Below are 19,363 nucleotides of genomic sequence, written 5' to 3'. Positions count from 1 at the left end.
CAGGCTCCCTGAAAATAAAAAACTAACAAAATCTTTCTTTCAGGAAACTCAGGAGAGCTCCCTGTAATGCACCCAGTCTCCTCTGGGCACAGTATCAAACTGAGGTTTGGAGGAGGGGCATAGAGGGAGGAGCCAGTGCACACCCATATCTAAAGTTCTTTTTAGTGCCCATGTCTCCTGCGGAGCCCGTCTATTCCCCATGGTCCTTACGGAGTCCCCACCATCCTCTAGGACGTAAGAGAGATAAATAGATAATTTTACTTACCGGTAAATCTATTTCTCGTAGTCCGTAGAGGATGCTGGGACTCCGTAAGGACCATGGGGAATAGACAGGCTCCGCAGGAGATAGGGCACTTTAAGAAAGCTTTGGGTGTGCACTGGCTCCTTACTCTATCCAGACCTCAGTTAGGGAAACTGTGCCCAGAGGAGATAGACAGTACGATGAAGGATTTTTGTAAATCTAAGGGCGAGATCCATACCAGCCACACCAATCACATCGTATAACTTGTGATACACTACCCAGTCAACAGTATGAACAACAACATTGCCTCGGTTCAACCGATAAACTAAAACTTAACCCTTATGTAAGCAATAACTATATACAAGTCTTGCAGAAGAAGTCCGCACTTGGAACGGGCGCCCAGCATCCTCTACGGAATACGAGAAATAGATTTACCGGTAGGTTTAAAATCTTATTTTCTCTAACGTCCTTGAGGATGCTGGGACTCCGTAAGGACCATGGGGATTATACCAAAGCTCCCAAACGGGCGGGAGAGTGCGGATGACTCTGCAGCACCGATTGAGCAAACAGGAGGTCCTCCTCAGCCAGGGTATCAAACTTATAGAACTTTGCAAAGGTGTGAGACCCCCGACCAAGTAGCTGCTCGGCACAACTGTAATGCCTAGACCCCTCGGGCAGCCGCCCAAGAAGAGCCCACTTTCCTAGTGGAATGGGCCTTAACCGATTTAGGCAATGGCAAACATGCCGTAGAATGCGCCTGCTGAATCGTGTTACAGATCCAGCGAGCAATAGTCTGCTTTGAAGCAGGAGCGCCAACCTTGTTGGCCGCATACAGAACAAACAGAGCTTCAGTCTTCCAGATTCTAGCCGTTCTGGTCACATAAATCTTCAAAGCCCTGACCACATCCAGGGACTCGGAATCCTCCAAGTCCCGTGTAGCCACAGGCACGACAATAGGTTGGTTCACATGAAAAGATGAGACCACTTTTGGCAGAAAGTGAGGACGAGTCCTCAACTCTGTCCTATCCACGTGAAAAACCAAGTATGGGCTTTTATGTGATAAAGCCACAAATTCTGAAACACGTCTTGCCGAAGCCAATGCCAACAACATGATCACTTTCCACGTGAGGTATTTCAACTCCACAGTTTTGAGTGGTTCAAACCAAGGTGACTTGAGGAAACGTAACACCACGTTAAGATCCCAAGGCGCCACCGGAGGCACAAAGGGAGGCTGAATATGCAGCACACCCTTCACAAAAGTCTGTACTTCAGGAAGAGAGGCTAATTCTCTTTGAAAGAAAAATGGGTAAGGCCGAAATTTGGACCTTTATGGACCCTAATTTTAGGCCCAAAGTCACTCCTGTTTGAAGGAAGTGAAGTAGACGGCCCAAATGGAACTCCTCCGTAGGAGCAGCTCTGGACTCACACCAAGAAACATTTTCGCCATATACGGTGATAATGTTTTAACGTCGCGTCTTTCCTAGCCTTGATCAGGGTAGGAATGACCTCCTCCGGAATCCTTTTCCGCTAGGATCCGGCGTTCAACCGCCATGCCGTCAAACACAGCCGCAGTAAGTCTTGGAACAGACAGGGCCCTTGCCGCAGCAGGTCCTACCTTCGAGGAAGAGGCCACGGATCTTCTGTGAGCAACTCTTGCAGCTCCGGATACCAAGTCCTCCGTGGCTAATCTGGAACAATGAGGATTGTTCTGACCCTGCTTATTCTTATTCTCAACACTTTGGGTATGAGAGGAAGAGGAGGAAACACAGACCGATCTGAACACCCAAGGTGTCACCAGAGCGTCTACCGCTACCGCCTGAGGGTCCCTTGACCTGGCGCAATACCGCTTTAGCTTTTTGTTGAGACGGGATGCCATCATGTCTATTTGAGGCAGTCCCCACCGACCCGTGATCTGTGCGAAGACTTCTTGATGAAGTCCCCACTCTCCCGGATGCAGGTCGTGCCTGCTGAGGAAGTCCGCCTCCCAGTTGTCCACCCCCGGGATGAACACTGCTGATAGCGCGCGTACATGGCCTTCCGCCCAGCGTAGAATCCTGGTCGCATCTGCCATGGTCACTTTGCTCCTTGTTCCGCCTTGGCGGTTTATATGAGCCACTGCCGTGACATTGTCTGACTGAATCAGAACCGTTTTTTCCCGAAGCAATTCCTCCGCTTGACGCAGGGCGTTGTATATGGCCCTCAACTCCAGGACGTTGATGTGGAGACAAGTCTCTAGATTTGACCAGAGACCTTGGAAATTTCTTCCCAGTGTGACTGCTCCCCAGCCTCGGAAGCTTGCGTCCGTGGTCACCAGGACCCAGTCCTGAATGCCGAACCTGCGACCCTCTAGTAGGTGAGCACTGTGCAGCCACCACAGGAGAGATACCCTGGTCCTGGGAGACAGGGTGATCCTTCGATGCATTTGTAAATGGGACCCCGGACCACTTGTCCAAGAGGTCCCATTGAAAAGTCCTCGCATGGAACCTGCCGAAAGGGATGGCCTCGTATGAAGCCACCATCTTCCCCAGGACCCGCGTGCAATGATGCACTGAAACCTGTTTTGGTTTTAATAGGTTCCTGACCAGGGCTATGAGCTCCTGAACCTTTTCGATCTGAAGAAAAACCTTTTTCTGGTCTGTGTCTAGAATCAGGCCCAAAAAAGTCAGATGCGTTGTAGGGACTAGCTGGGACTTCGGTATATTGAGAATCCAGCAGTGTAACTGCAACGTCTTCATGGACAGAGACACGCTGTCCAGCAACTTCTCCCGAGATCTCGCCTTTATGAGGAGATCGTCCAAGTATGGGATAATTGTGACACCCTGCCTGCGCCGGAGCACTATCATTTCCGCCATTACCTTGGTGAAAATTCTCGGGGCCGTGGAAAGCCCAAACGGCAACGTCTGAAATTGGTAGTGACAGTCCTGCACTGCAAATCTCAGGAACGCCTGATGAGGGGGGAATACCGGAACATGAAGGTAAGCATCCTTTATGTCCAGGGACCCCATCCAATCCCCCCCTCCAGGCTGGCGATAACCGCCCTGAGTGATTCCATTTTGAACTTGAACCTCTTCAAGTACAGGTTCAGGGATTTTAGGTTTAAAATGGGTCTGACCGAACCGTCCGGTTTCGGGACCACAAACAGGGTTGAGTAATATCCCTCTCCATGCTGGAGATGAGGAACTGTGACAATCACCTGTTGAATATACAATTTTTGGATTGCTGCCAACACTAGCTCCCTCTCTGACGGGGAAGCCGGCAGAGCCGATTTGAAAAACCGGCGAGGAAGCAAGTATTCAAATTCCAGCTTGTATCCTTGAGAAACAATCTCTAATGCCCAGGAATCCACCGGCGAGTGAACCCAGACGTGGCTGAAAAACCGAAGACGAGCCCCCACTAGATCTGCCTCCCCCCGGGAAGCCCCAGCGTCATGCGGTGGACTTTGCAGACGCATGGGAGGACTTCTGCTCTTGGGAACTAGCTGTGTTCAGCTTCTTTCCCCTGCCTTTCCCTCTGGCAACAAAGGACGATCCCCGTACCTTTTTATTTTTATTGGAACGAAAGGACTGCATTTGATAATGAGGTGCCTTTTTTGTATGCTGCGGGGGGACATAAGGTAAGAAATTCGACTTACCAGCCGTAGCAGTAGAGACAAGGTCCGAGAGGCCGTCTCCAAACAACTCCTCCCCTTTGTAAGGCAAGGACTCCATATGCCGCTTTGAATCGGCATCTCCCGTCCACTGTCGGGTCCACAAGAGCCGCCTAGCAGAAATAGACATAGCATTTATTCTGGAGCTTAATAAACAAATGTCTCTCTGAGCATCTCTCATATACAAGGCAGCATCTCCGATATGCTCTATGGTCATTTGAATGGCATCCCTATCTAAGGTGTCAATCTCCGTAGATAAGGAATCTGCCCATGCCACAACCGCACTACAAACCCAGGCCGACGCCACAGCCGGTCTAACAATAGTACCTGAATGAGTGTAAATGTGCTTCATGGTAATTTCCTGTCTGCGATCAGCAGGATCCTTGAGGGAAGCCGTATCCTGAGAAGGCAGTGCCACCTTTTTGGACAAGCGTGTCAGCGCCTTGTCTACTTTAGGCGAAGATTCCCATCATATCCCATCAGTTTGTGGAAAAGGATATGCCATAAGAATCCTTTTGGGAACTTGTGGTCTCCTATCCGGAGATTCCCAAGCCTTTTCGCACAATTCACTCAGTTCAAATGAGGACGGAAAGGTGACTTCAGGCTTTTTCCCTTTATACATGTGTACCCTCGTGTCAGGGACAGGGGGTTCCTCAGTAATATGCAAAACCTCTTTAATGGCAATAATCATGTACCGAATACCTTTTGCCACCCTCGGCTGTAATTTTGCATCTTCATAGTAGACATTAGAGTCAGTATCCGTGTCGGTAACTGTGTCATTGATCTGGGATATGGTGCCCTTCTGAGACCCCGAAGGGCCTGGCGCCACAGGGACAGGCATGGACTGGCTACCTGACTGATCCCTAGCTTCAGCCTTGTCTAACCTTTTATGCAATAGATTGACATTTGCACTTACAGTGACCGGAGTATGTGAGGTGTATAGGAGCAATGACGCACAGCTGCAGTGCTGTGCGTTACCTCAGTGAAGCTGAAGGCTTCTGCCGCCTGACGTCTTCTGACTTCGGTTCTTCTGGCTCTGTGAGGAGAACGGCGGCGCAGCTCTGGGGGTGGACGCCCAGTATGAACCTGTGTTCACCCCCTCCGGAGCTAATGGTGTCCAGTAGCCGAGAAAGCAGAGCCTATCTTAGACAAGTAGGTCTGCACCCCCCTCCTCAGTCCCTCGATGCAGGGAGCCTGTTGCCAGCAGTGCTCCCTGTAAAAAAGTAGAAAAAAATCCAAACAAAAATGCTTCTAGGCAGAGAACTCAGGAGAGCTCTCTGCAGTGCACCCATCCTGCTCTGGGCACAGTGTAAAACTGAGGTCTGGAGGAGGGGCATAGAGGGAGGAGCCAGTGCACACCCAGAGTCCAAAGCTTTCTTAAAGTGCCCCATCTCCTGCGGAGTCCGTCTATTATTCCCCATGGTCCTTACGGAGTCCCAGCATCCTCAAGGACGTTAGAGAAATTTATTTTATATATATATATATATATATATATATATATATATATATATATATATATATATATATATATATATATATATATATACATACATATATATACACATACATATACATACACACATACACACACATATACACACATATATATATATATATATATACACACACACACATACATATACACATACATACATACATACATACATATACACATACATATATATATACACATACACATTTTTTTACAAAATCTTACATTATCTATTAAAAAGTTGCCATTACAGATAGAGCAATCAGGATAATTTTGTACATTATGTACTGACTTTCTGATGCTCAGGCAAGAGTTGTGTGCACCAGACAATTAAATTTGTAACTTTATGGTGAACTAAGGGGGTTATTCTGAGTAGTTCGCAATTGGGTAAAACCATATTGCACTGCAGGTGGGGCAGATGTAACATGTGCAGAGTGTTAGCTTTGGGTGGGATATATTGTTTCTGTGCGTGGTAAAATACTGGCCGCTTTATTTTTACACTGCAATTTAGATTTCAGGTTGACCACACCCCACCCAAATCTACCTCTGAATTTGTCACATCTGCCCCACCTGCAGTGCAACTTGGTTTTGCCCAACTGCTAACTTTTTTGGTTTTCTAACAACTCTGAATAACCTCCTAAGTCTCACCCAGTCGCAGTACTCACAGGGCATTTACTGTACCATTCCACTGGGCAGTTGTAACCTTGTATGAGCCATGGATGGTTCAAAAGATGCTTTATTGAAATCCTTTTCTTGGGATCAACCTGGAAACAACAAACATCATCTTTGCTTTGTTAGAGATCTTAGGTATAGATTAAGAGTGAGGAATTCCTTTCTTCTAGTGCAAACATTTTAGAACCATCTGTCCCCTATTCATTATGACTATTATGCACGCATCTTCAGTCCTGAACAGATTACAAAACTACCCGTTTTGACAGGCTCCATTCAGTTATTTTCCTCCCATACAAAAAAATTAAATTATACAGGTTGAGTATCCCATTTCCAAATATTCCGAAATACGGAATATTCTGAAATACGGACTTTTTTGAGTGAGAGTGAGATAGTGAAATCTTTGTTTTCTGTGGCTCAATATACTCAAACTTTGTTTAATACACAAAGTTATTAAAAATATTGTATTAAATGACCTTCAGGCTGTGTGTATAAGGTGTATATGAAACATAAATGAATTGTGTGAATGTACACACACTTTGTTTAATGCACAGTTATTAAAAAATAAGAATTTACTTACCGATAATTCTATTTCTCGGAGTCCGTAGTGGATGCTGGGGTTCCTGAAAGGACCATGGGGAATAGCGGCTCCGCAGGAGACAGGGCACAAAAAGTAAAGCTTTCCGATCAGGTGGTGTGCACTGGCTCCTCCCCCTATGACCCTCCTCCAAGCCTCAGTTAGGTACTGTGCCCGGACGAGCGTACACAATAAGGGAGGAATTTTGAATCCCGGGTAAGACTCATACCAGCCACACCAATCACACCGTACAACTTGTGATCTAAACCCAGTTAACAGTATGATAACAGAGGAGCCTCTGAAAGATGGCTCCCTACAACAATAACCCGAATTAGTTAACAATAACTATGTACAATTATTGCAGATAATCCGCACTTGGGATGGGCGCCCAGCATCCACTACGGACTCCGAGAAATAGAATTATCGGTAAGTAAATTCTTATTTTCTCTATCGTCCTAGTGGATGCTGGGGTTCCTGAAAGGACCATGGGGATTATACCAAAGCTCCCAAACGGGCGGGAGAGTGCGGATGACTCTGCAGCACCGAATGAGAGAACTCCAGGTCCTCCTTAGCCAGAGTATCAAATTTGTAAAATTTTACAAACGTGTTCTCCCCTGACCACGTAGCTGCTCGGCAAAGTTGTAATGCCGAGACCCCTCGGGCAGCCGCCCAAGATGAGCCCACCTTCCTTGTGGAGTGGGCCTTTACAGATTTAGGCTGTGGCAGGCCTGCCACAGAATGTGCAAGTTGGATTGTGCTACAGATCCAACGAGCAATCGTCTGCTTAGACGCAGGAGCACCCATCTTGTTGGGTGCATACAATATAAACAACGAGTCAGATTTTCTGACTCCAGCTGTCCTTGCAATATATATTTTCAATGCTCTGACAACGTCCAGTAACTTGGAGTCCTCCAAGTCACTTGTAGCCGCAGGCACTACAATAGGCTGGTTCAGATGAAATGCTGACACCACCTTAGGGAGAAAATGCGGACGAGTCCGCAGTTCCGCCCTGTCCGAATGGAAAATCAGATATGGGCTTTTGTAAGATAAAGCTGCCAGTTCTGACACTCTCCTGGCCGAAGCCAGGGCTAGTAGCATGGTCACTTTCCATGTGAGATATTTCAAATCCACATTTTTTAGTGGTTCAAACCAATGAGATTTTAGAAAGTCCAAAACCACATTGAGATCCCACGGTGCCACTGGAGGCACCACAGGAGGCTGTATATGCAGCACTCCCTTAACAAAAGTCTGGACTTCAGGGACTGAAGCCAATTCTTTCTGGAAGAAAATCGACAGGGCCGAAATTTGAACCTTAATAGATCCCAATTTGAGACCCATAGACAATCCTGATTGCAGGAAATGTAGGAATCGACCCAGTTGAAATTCCTCCGTCGGAGCACTCCGATCCTCGCACCACGCAACATATTTTCGCCAAATGCGGTGATAATGTTGCACGGTTACTTCCTTCCTTGCTTTAATCAAAGTAGGAATGACTTCTTCCGGCATGCCTTTTTCCTTTAGGATCCGGCGTTCAACCGCCATGCCGTCAAACGCAGCCGCGGTAAGTCTTGAAACAGACAGGGACCCTGCTGAAGCAAGTCCCTCCTTAGAGGTAGAGGCCACGGATCTTCCGTGATCATCTCTTGAAGTTCCGGGTACCAAGTCCTTCTTGGCCAATCCGGAACCACTAGTATCGTTCTTACGCCTCTTTGCCGTATAATTCTCAATACTTTTGGTATGAGAGGCAGAGGAGGAAACACATACACCGACTGGTACACCCAAGGCGTTACCAGCGCGTCCACAGCTATTGCCTGCGGATCTCTTGACCTGGCGCAATACCTGTCCAGTTTTTTGTTGAGGCGAGACGCCATCATGTCCACCATTGGTCTTTCCCAACGGGTTACCAGCATGTGGAAGACTTCTGGATGAAGTCCCCACTCTCCCGGGTGAAGGTCGTGTCTGCTGAGGAAGTCTGCTTCCCAGTTGTCCACTCCCGGGATGAACACTGCTGACAGTGCTATCACATGATTCTCTGCCCAGCGAAGAATCCTTGCAGCTTCTGCCATTGCACTCCTGCTTCTTGTGCCGCCCTGTCTGTTCACATGGGCGACTGCCGTGATGTTGTCCGACTGGATCAACACCGGTTTTCCCTGAAGCAGAGGTTCTGCCTGGCTTAGAGCATTGTAGATTGCTCTTAGTTCCAGAATGTTTATGTGAAGAGACGTTTCCAGGCTCGTCCACACTCCCTGGAAGTTTCTTCCTTGTGTGACTGCTCCCCAGCCTCTCAGGCTGGCGTCCGTGGTCACCAGGATCCAATCCTGTATGCCGAATCTGCGGCCCTCCAATAGATGAGCACTCTGCAACCACCACAGAAGAGATACCCTTGTCCTTGGAGACAGGGTTATCCGCTGGTGCATCTGAAGATGCGACCCTGACCATTTGTCCAGAATCATCCCTAGGAACAGCAGACGAGTTGTTGGCATTAACTGGGATTTTGGAATATTCAGAATCCACCCGTGCTGTTTTAGCACTTCTTGAGACAGTGCTAATCCCATCTCTAGCTGTTCTCTGGACCTTGCCCTTATCAGGAGATCGTCCAAGTATGGGATAATTAATACGCCTTTTCTTCGAAGAAGAATCATCATCTCGGCCATTACCTTTGTAAAGACCCGAGGTGCCGTGGACAATCCGAACGGCAGCGTCTGAAACTGATAGTGACAGTTTTGTACGACGAACCTGAGGTACCCCTGGTGTGAGGGGTAAATTGGAACGTGGAGGTACGCATCCTTGATGTCCAAGGATACCATAAAGTCCCCTTCTTCCAGGTTCGCTATCACTGCTCTGAGTGACTCCATCTTGAACTTGAACTTCTTTATGTACAGGTTCAAGGACTTCAGATTTAGAATAGGTCTTACCGAGCCATCCGGCTTCGGTACCACAAATAGAGTGGAATAATACCCCTTTCCTTGTTGTAGAAGAGGTACCTTGACTATCACCTGCTGAGAGTACAGCTTGTGAATGGCTTCCAAGACCGTCTCCCTTTCGGAGGGGGACGTTGGTAAAGCAGACTTCAGGAAACGGCGAGGTGGATCTGTCTCTAGTTCCAACCTGTATCCCTGAGATATTATCTGCAGGATCCAGGGATCTACCTGCGAGTGAGCCCACTGCGCGCTGAAATTCTTGAGACGACCGCCCACCGCCCCCGAGTCCGCTTGAGAAGCCCCAGCGTCATGCTGAGGCTTTTGTAGAAGCGGGGGAGGGCTTCTGTTCCTGGGAAGGAGCTGCCTGTTGCTGTCTCTTCCCCCTTCCTCTGCCTCGTGGCAGATATGAATATCCCTTTGCTCTCTTGTTTTTAAAGGAACGAAAGGGCTGCGGTTGAAAAGTCGGTGTCTTTTTCTGTTGGGGAGTGACTGGAGGTAAAAAGGTGGATTTCCCGGCTGTAGCCGTGGCCACCAAATCTGATAGACCGACTCCAAATAACTCCTCCCCTTTATACGGCAAAACTTCCATATGCCGTTTTGAGTCCGCATCGCCTGACCACTGTCGCGTCCATAAACTTCTTCTGGCCGAAATGGACATAGCACTTACCCGTGATGCCAGTGTGCAGATATCCCTCTGTGCATCACGCATATAAAGAAATGCATCCTTTATTTGCTCTAAAGACAGTAAAACATTGTCCCTATCCAGGGTATCAATATTTTCAATCAGGGACTCTGACCAAGCTACTCCAGCACTGCACATCCAGGCTGTCGCTATAGCTGGTCGTAGTATAACACCTGTATGTGTGTATATACTTTTTTGGATATTTTCCATCCTCCTATCTGCTGGATCTTTAAGTGCGGCCGTCTCAGGAGAGGGTAACGCCACTTGTTTAGATAAGCGTGTGAGCGCCTTGTCCACCCTAGGAGGTGTTTCCCAGCGCGCCCTAACCTCTGGCGGGAAAGGGTATAAAGCCAATAACTTCTTTGAAATTAGCATCTTTTTATCGGGGGCAACCCACGCTTCATCACACACCTCATTTAGTTCTTCTGATTCAGGAAAAACTATAGGTAGTTTTTTCACACCCCACATAATACCCTGTTTAGTGGTACCTGTAGTATCAGCTAAATGTAACGCCTCCTTCATTGCCAAAATCATATAACGTGTGGCCCTACTGGAAAATACGGTTGATTTGTCACCGTCGCCACTGGAATCAGTGCCTGTGTCTGGGTCTGTGTCGACCGACTGAGGCAAAGGGCGTTTTACAGCCCCTGACGGTGTTTGAGGCGCCTGGACAGGCACTAATTGATTGTCCGGCCGTCTCATGTCGTCAAACGACTGCTTTAGCGTGTTGACACTATCCCGTAATTCCAAAAATAAAGGCATCCATTCTGGTGTCGACCCCCTAGGAGGTGACATCCCCATATTTGGCAATTGCTCCGCCTCCACACCAATATCGTCCTCATACATGTCGACACACACGTACCGACACACAGCAGACACACAGGGAATGCTCTTAACGAAGACAGGACCCCACTAGCCCTTTGGGGAGACAGAGGGAGAGTTTGCCAGCACACACCAAAGCGCTATATATGACAGGGATAGCCTTATAATAAGTGCTCCCTGTATAGCTGCTTTTATAATATAATTTTTGCCACTATTTTGCCCCCCCTCTCTTGTTTTACCCTGTTTCTGTAGTGCAGTGCAGGGGAGAGACCTGGGAGCCGTCCTGACCAGCGGAGCTGTGTAAGGAAAATGGCGCTGTGTGCTGAGGAGATAAGCCCCGCCCCTTTTTCGGCGGGCTCGTCTCCCGCTCTTTAGTGGATTCTGGCAGGGGTTAAATATCTCCATATAGCCCCCGGAGGCTATATGTGAGGTATTTTTTAGCCAAATAGGTTTTCATTTGCCTCCCAGGGCGCTCCCCTCCCAGCGCCCTGCACCCTCAGTGACTGCCGTGTGAAGTGTGCTGAGAGGAAAATGGCGCACAGCTGCAGTGCTGTGCGCTACCTTTAGAAGACTGAGGAGTCTTCTGCCGCCGATTCTGGACCTCTTCTTGTTTCAGCATCTGCAAGGGGGCCGGCGGCGAGGCTCCGGTGACCATCCAGGCTGTACCTGTGATCGTCCCTCTGGAGCTGATGTCCAGTAGCCAAGAAGCCAATCCATCCTGCACGCAGGTGAGTTCACTTCTTCTCCCCTAAGTCCCTCGTTGCAGTGATCCTGTTGCCAGCAGGACTCACTGTAAAATAAAAAACCTAAGCTAAACTTTTCTAAGCAGCTCTTTAGGAGAGCCACCTAGATTGCACCCTCCTCGGCCGGGCACAAAAATCTAACTGAGGCTTGGAGGAGGGTCATAGGGGGAGGAGCCAGTGCACACCACCTGATCGGAAAGCTTTACTTTTTGTGCCCTGTCTCCTGCGGAGCCGCTATTCCCCATGGTCCTTTCAGGAACCCCAGCATCCACTAGGACGATAGAGAAATATTGTATTAAATTACCTTCAGGCTGTGTGTATAAGGTGTATATGAAACAAATGCATTCTGTGCTTAGACTTGGGTCCCATCGCCATGATATCTCATTATGGTATGCAATTATTCCAAAATACGGAAAAATTCGATATCCAAAATACCTCTGGTCCCAAGCATTTTGGATAAGAGATACTCAATCTGTAATATCGTTTTTTAATTATAAATACCACCACACCAGTTTGTTCATAGGGAAAATACAAATATCCATTATAGGATTCATCTCACATTTAGACTGACCTGAAGCATCTGGCTAAGCAGCAACACAGTGCAAGGAGAAAGCCATTTTGGGATATCGTATTTCCCCCTCTGTTGGTTAAAAAAAAAAAAAAAAAACGAACATGAAGACAAACATCACACCCAAAATAGAAAAAAACCTGGTGAAACTAAGCATCTTATTGTCATCATGTGCATTTGGTGATCTGTGTATATTTTTAAAAATCAAGTTCTAACTGCTATGAAAAGGTGATTGGCAAGATTTGCAAACACTTTAGTAGGAGAAACAACTTACCATAACTTTTTTGTACAAGGCCATGACATTGTCATCATCAAAAGGCAGGTATCCACACATTAGTGCATACATTAGTACTCCCATGCTCCAAATATCTGCCTAAAAGTCACAATAAGCAGAGGGTTTAGAAGCAGAAAGAACCAAACATGGAGCATATGTATGTGAGCAGTGTAAACAAGATGTATCGGTTTCCTTTTATGTTTGGTAATTGCTATTCATGTGACAGTTTTCTTTAATACCATTGTTTTGTTCAAACATTGAAGACCTCAATATATTTCAGACATTGCAAGCAAAAACACACATTAAGTCAGAGATGCCCAAACTCTGCCATTACAGTCCAGATTTTAAGCATATCCATGATTGCGTACAGACTGTTCAAGCAAACTGACTGATACTAATGAAGTCATCAGTGCGCAAGCATGGATATCCTTAAAACCTGGACTGTAATTGCAGTTTGGGAAACTGCATTTAATATTTGCTGAGGATAAACATGAGCAACATTTCAACATATAAAAGGTACAGATTTGATACAATACACAATATCCATCTCACCTCAGAGCCAATATAAGCTTTTCCCTGTATGAGTTCGGGAGCTGCATAAGCTGGACTTCCACAGCAGGTCATTAAGTGATAATCCAAGCCACCCTACCAATATGGAAAGTGGAGACCAGGAAAAGATCACACCATTAGTAAAGGTAGGCTGACAATTTTATCCCTTAAACCTGGGACACATGAATTACATAGGTTCTGTGGCTGCTTAAAACCAGGTGAAATGCAGGCTTGTAGTCAGCCAGCCACAGAACCTGTGTAATTTGTGTGTCCCAGGTTAAAGGGATAATATGGTCAGCCTAGTAAAGGTTATCATTTTATTGGAAATATTCTACAGTCATTCCATTCTTTTGCAGCTGTATGGTTTCTGCCAGGAAACCCTGGGAACACTCTAGCCTGGTCAGATATACATTAAGCAGGAGCACAGCCTTCTCTTTAGGGTAGCTCATTTCAGAATTAAAACTTCCATATGTAATATAAATATAAAATAAAAATTCTTTAAGCCCAAGGTTATGCTGGCCATACATTAGAACGACCAGCATCAGATGCGTCTCGTCTAACTACTTCCCTTGATCTCCGCGGCAGTCCTGGACTCACGATTTGGTGTTTTTAATGACATACGATGTGCCTATGATTACGATGGATAATATGGGCTGCACGTATGATCAGAGGATGAGACGTTCAACCTGTGGGACTGCGCATTAAAAAAAGTATTCTTTCCAAAATAATGCACAATTTGCATCGAGGTGTCCAAATCATGCATTCATACCTAAAATCGTTCTAGTATATGGCCAGCATTATACTCTCAGTTAATACATAAATGCCAGTGTTACCGACTTAACGTTAGAGGACTGCAAGTGTATAATTATTTATATTTAAAGTTGTTTAAAATAAACATGCAGATTTAGTTTGATATGATTGAAGAAGTGAAGGATGTCAATCCCATTTTCTAAGATAAAGGGACTAGTTTATGAAATACACAAATGAAGACATGCATTCAGCTGCAGTTTTCATGCCTAACAGAAGAGGGAGCAAGTGATTGTTAAAATTTTGCTTGGTGCATCAATAACTAGAAGGAAAAATAAAGCAGAGCTAGCATCTTTAGACGATAAAGAAGCACATTGTTAGCCTCTGTTATGGTGCTGAGGCACATTCAAAATATAAAGGAAATAAACTGAAAGCATGAGTACTATTTTACCTTTGGCTTTGCACAGAGACCAAAATCAATTAACTTCAAGTTATGGTTTTCATCAATAAGGAGATTTTCCTAGAAGAGAAAATAAGAATTTACTTACCGATAATTCTATTTCTCGGAGTCCGTAGTGGATGCTGGGGTTCCTGAAAGGACCATGGGGAATAGCGGCTCCGCAGGAGACAGGGCACAAAAAGTAAAGCTTTAGGATCAGGTGGTGTGCACTGGCTCCTCCCCCTATGACCCTCCTCCAAGCCTCAGTTAGGTACTGTGCCCGGACGAGCGTACACAATAAGGAAGGATTTATGAATCCCGGGTAAGACTCATACCAGCCACACCAATCACACTGTACAACCTGTGATCTGAACCCAGTTAACAGTATGATAACAGCGAAGCCTCTGAAAGGATGGCTCACAACAATAATAACCCGATTTTTGTAACTATGTACAAGTAATGCAGATAATCCGCACTTGGGATGGGCGCCCAGCATCCACTACGGACTCCGAGAAATAGAATTATCGGTAAGTAAATTCTTATTTTCTCTATCGTCCTAGTGGATGCTGGGGTTCCTGAAAGGACCATGGGGATTATACCAAAGCTCCCAAACGGGCGGGAGAGTGCGGATGACTCTGCAGCACCGAATGAGAGAACTCCAGGTCCTCCTTAGCCAGGGTATCAAATTTGTAGGATTTTACAAACGTGTTTGCCCCTGACTAAATAGCCGCTCGGCAAAGTTGTAAAGCCGAGACCCCTCGGGCAGCCGCCCAAGATGAGCCCACCTTCCTTGTGGAATGGGCATTTACATATTTTGGCTGTGGCAGGCCTGCCACAGAATGTGCAAGCTGAATTGTATTACACATCCAACTAGCAAAAGTCTGCTTAAAAGCAAGAGCACCCAGTTTGTTGGGTGCATACAGGATAACAGCAAGTCAGTTTTCCTGACTCCAGCCGTCCTGGAACCTATATTTTCAGGGCCCTGACCACATCTAGCAACTTGGAGTCCTCCAAGTCCCTAGTAGGCGCAAGACACCACAATAAGCTGGTTCAGGTGAAACACTGACACCACCTTAGGGAGAGAACTGGGGACGAGTCCGCAGCTCTGCCCTGTCCGAATGGACAAACAGATATGGGCTTTTTTGAGAAAAAAACCACCAATTTGACACTCGCCTGGTCCAGGCCAGGTCCAAGAGCATGTTCACTTTTCATGTGAGATGCTTCAAATCCACAGATTTGACTGGTTTTAAACCAATGTGTTTTGAGGAATCCCAGAACTACGTTGAGATCCCACAGTGCCACTGGAGGCACAAAAGGGGGTTGTATATGCAATACTCCCTTGACAAACTTCTGGACTTCAGGAACTGAAGCCAATTCTTTCTGGAAGAAAAATCGACAGGGCCGAAATTTGAACCTTAATGGACCCCAATTTGAGGCCCATAGACACTCCTGTTTGCAAGAAATGCAGGAATCGACCGAGTTGAAATTTCTTCGTGGGGCCTTCCTGGCCTCACACCACGCAACATATTTTCGCCACATGTGGTGATAATGTTGTGCGGTCACCTCCTTTCTGGCTTTGACCAGGGTAGGAATGACCTCTTCCTGAATGCCTTTTCCCTTAGGATCCGGCGTTCCACCGCCATGCCGTCAAACGCAGCTGCGGTAAGTCTTGGAACAGACATGGTACTTGCTGAAACAAGTCCCTTCTTAGCGGCAGAGGCCATAAGTCCTCTGTGAGCATCTCTTGAAGTTCCGGGTACCAAGTCCTTCTTGGCCAATCCGGAGCCATGAGTATAGTTCTTACTCCTCTACGTCTTATAATTCTCAGTACCTTAGGTATGAAAAGCAGAGGATGGAACACATACACCGACTGGTACACCCACGGTGTTACCAGAACGTCCACAGCTATTGCCTGAGGGTCTCTTAACCTGGCGCAATACCTGCCCCGTTTTTTGTTCAGACGGGACGCCATCATGTCCACCTTTGGTAATTCCCAACGGTTTACAATTATGTGGAAAACTTCCCCATGAAGTTCCCACTCTGCCGGGTGGAGGTCGTGCCTACTGAGGAAGTCTGCTTCCCAGTTTCCATTCCCGGAATGAAAACTGCTGACAGTGCTATCACATGATTTTCCGCCCAGCGAAAAGTCCTTGCAGTTTTTGCCACTGCCCTCCTGCTTCTTGTGCCGCCCTGTCTATTTACGTGGGCGACTGCCGTGATGTTTTATCCCACTGGATCAATACCGGCTGACCTTGAAGCAGAGGTCTTGCTAAGCTTAGAGCATTATAAATTTACCCTTAGCTATATTTATGTGGAGAAAAATCTCCAGACTTGATCACACTCCCTGGAAATTTTTTCCTTGTGTGACTGCTCCCCAGCCTCTCGGGCTGGCCTCCGTGGTCACCAACATCCAAAACTGAATGCCGAATCTGCGGCCCTCTAGAAGATGAGCACTCTGTAACCACCACAGGAGAGACACCCTTGTCCTTGGATATAGGGTTATCCGCTGATGCATCTGAAGATGCGATCCGGACCATTTGTCCAGCAGATCCCACTGAAAAGTTCTTGCATGAAATCTGCCGACTGGAATTGCTTCGTAGGAAGTCACCATTTTTTTACCATGGCCCTTGTGCAATGATGCACTGATTTTAGGAGGTTCCTGACTAGCTCGGATAACTCCCTGGCTTTCTCTTCCGGGAGAAACACCTTTTTCTGGACTGTGTCCAGAATCATCCCTAAGCACAGGAGACTTGTTGTCGGGATCAGCTGCGATTTTGGAATATTTAGAATCCACCCCTGCTGTTGTAACAGTATCCGAGATAGTGCTACTCCGACCTCCAACTGTTCCCTGGACTTTGCCCTTATCAGGAGATCGTCCAAGTAAGGGATAATTAAGACGCCTTTTCTTCGAAGAAGAACCATCATTTCGGCCATTACCTTGGTAAAGACCCGGGGTGCCGTAGACAATCCAAACGGCAGCGTCTGAAACTGATAGTGACAGTTCTGTACCACGAACCTGAGGTACCCTTAGTGATAAGGGCAAATTTGGGACATGGAGGTAAGCATCCCTGATGTCTCGGGACACCAGATAGTCCCCTTCTTCCCGGTTCGTTATCACTGCTCTGAGTGACTCCATCTTGATTTGAACCTTTGTAAGTGTTCAAATTTTTTTAGATTTAGAATAGGTCTCACCTAGCCTTCTGGCTTCAGTACCACAATATAGTGTGGAATAATACCCCTTTTCTTGTTGTAGGAGGGGTAATTTAATTATCACCTGCTGGGAATACAGCTCGTGAATTTTTTCCCATACTGCCTCCTTGTCGGAGGGAGACCTTGGTAAAGCAGACTTCAGGAGCCTGCGCAGGGGAAACGTCTCGACATTCCAAACTGTACCCCTGGGATACTACTTGTAGGATCCAGGGGTCCTGTGCGGTCTCAGCGTCCTGCTGAGAGCTTGTCAGAAGCGGTGGAACGCTTCTGTTCCTGGGAATGGGCTGCCTGCTGCAGTCTTCTTCCCTTTCCTCTATCCCTGGGCAGATATGACTCTTATAGGGACGAAAGGACTGAAGCTGAAAAGACAGTGTCTTTTTCTGCAGAGATGTGACTTAGGGTAAAAACGGTGGATTTTCCAGCAGTTGCCGTGGCCACCAGGTCCGATGGACCGACCCCAAATAACTCCTCTTCCTTTATACGGCAATACACCTTTGTGCCGTTTGGAATCTGCATCACCTGACCACTGTCGTGTCCATAAACATCTTCTGGCAGATATGGACATCGCACTTACTCTTGATGCCAGAGTGCAAATATCCCTCTGTGCATCTCGCATATATAGAAATACATCCTTTAAATGCTCTATAGTCAATAAAATACTGTCCCTGTCAAGGGTATCAATATTTTTAGTCAGGGAATCCGACCAAGCCACCCCAGCTCTGCACATCCAGGCTGAGGCGATCGCTGGTCGCAGTATAACACCAGTATGTGTGTATATACTTTTTATGATATTTTTCCAGCCTCCTGTCAGCTGGCTCCTTGAGGACGGCCCTATCTATAGACGGTACCGCCACTTGTTCTGATAAGCGTGTGAGCGCCTTATCCACCCTAAGGGGTGTTTCCCAACGCGCCCTAACTTCTGGCGGGAAAGGGTATACCGCCCATATTTTCTATCGGGGGGAACCCACGCATCATCACACACTTCATTTAATTTATCTGATTCAGGAAAAACTACGGTAGTTTTTTCACATCCCACATAATACCCTCTTTTGTGATACTTGTAGTATCAGAAATATGTAACACCTCCTTCATTGCCCTTAACGTGTGGCCCTAATAAGGAATACGTTTGTTTATTCACCGTCGACACTGGATTCAGTGTCCCTGTCTGTGTCTGTGTCGACCGACTAAAGTAAACGGGCGTTTTAAAACCCCTGACGGTGTTTTTGAGACGTCTGGACCGGTACTAATTGTTTGTCGGCCGTCTCATGTCGTCAACCGACCTTGGCGCGTGTTGACATTATCACGTAATTCCCTAAATAAGCCATCCATTCCGGTGTCGACTCCCTAGAGAGTGACATCACCATTACAGGCAATTGCTCCGCCTCCTCACCAACATCGTCCTCATACATGTCGACACACATGTACCGACACACAGCACACACACAGGGAATGCTCTGATAGAGGACAGGACCTACTAGCCCTTTGGAGAGACAGAGGGAGAGTTTGCCAGCACACACCAAAAACGCTATAATTATATAGGGACAACCTTATATAAGTGTTTTCCCTTATAGCATCTTTTTTATAGATTTCTAACGCCAAATTAGTGCCCCCCCTCTCTGTTTTAACCCTGTTTCTGTAGTGCAGTGCAGGGGAGAGCCTGGGAGCCTTCCCTCCAGCCTTTCTGTGAGGGAAAATGGCGCTGTGTGCTGAGGAGATAGGCCCCGCCCCTTTTTCGGCGGCCTCGTCTCCCGCTCTTCAACGGATTCTGGCAGGGGTTAAATAT

At 46.9% G+C, this 19,363-nt stretch overlaps 1 protein-coding gene across 2 annotated transcripts in view; it reads right to left on the bottom strand.

Moving 5' to 3' along the window:
* The window catches only part of MELK (maternal embryonic leucine zipper kinase), a 300,470-nt gene that overhangs the window by 123,225 nt on the left and 157,882 nt on the right, over nucleotides 1-19,363 (bottom strand). For both annotated transcript variants that reach the window (XM_063914642.1, XM_063914643.1), the window contains 5 exons: nucleotides 14,383-14,451; nucleotides 13,188-13,280; nucleotides 12,636-12,734; nucleotides 12,365-12,433; nucleotides 6,045-6,143 (listed from right to left, as the gene is read on the bottom strand). In XM_063914642.1, the coding sequence (XP_063770712.1) occupies nucleotides 6,045-6,143; nucleotides 12,365-12,433; nucleotides 12,636-12,734; nucleotides 13,188-13,280; nucleotides 14,383-14,451 (429 nt within the window). The remainder of the gene's footprint in view (nucleotides 1-6,044; nucleotides 6,144-12,364; nucleotides 12,434-12,635; nucleotides 12,735-13,187; nucleotides 13,281-14,382; nucleotides 14,452-19,363) is intronic.

Source organism: Pseudophryne corroboree, chromosome 1 (genome assembly GCF_028390025.1).
Source record: "Pseudophryne corroboree isolate aPseCor3 chromosome 1, aPseCor3.hap2, whole genome shotgun sequence".
Classification (NCBI taxonomy): Eukaryota; Metazoa; Chordata; class Amphibia; order Anura; family Myobatrachidae; genus Pseudophryne; species Pseudophryne corroboree.
The sequence above is the reverse complement of the archived record's forward strand: the minus strand, read 5'-3'. Positions and strand labels throughout refer to the sequence as shown.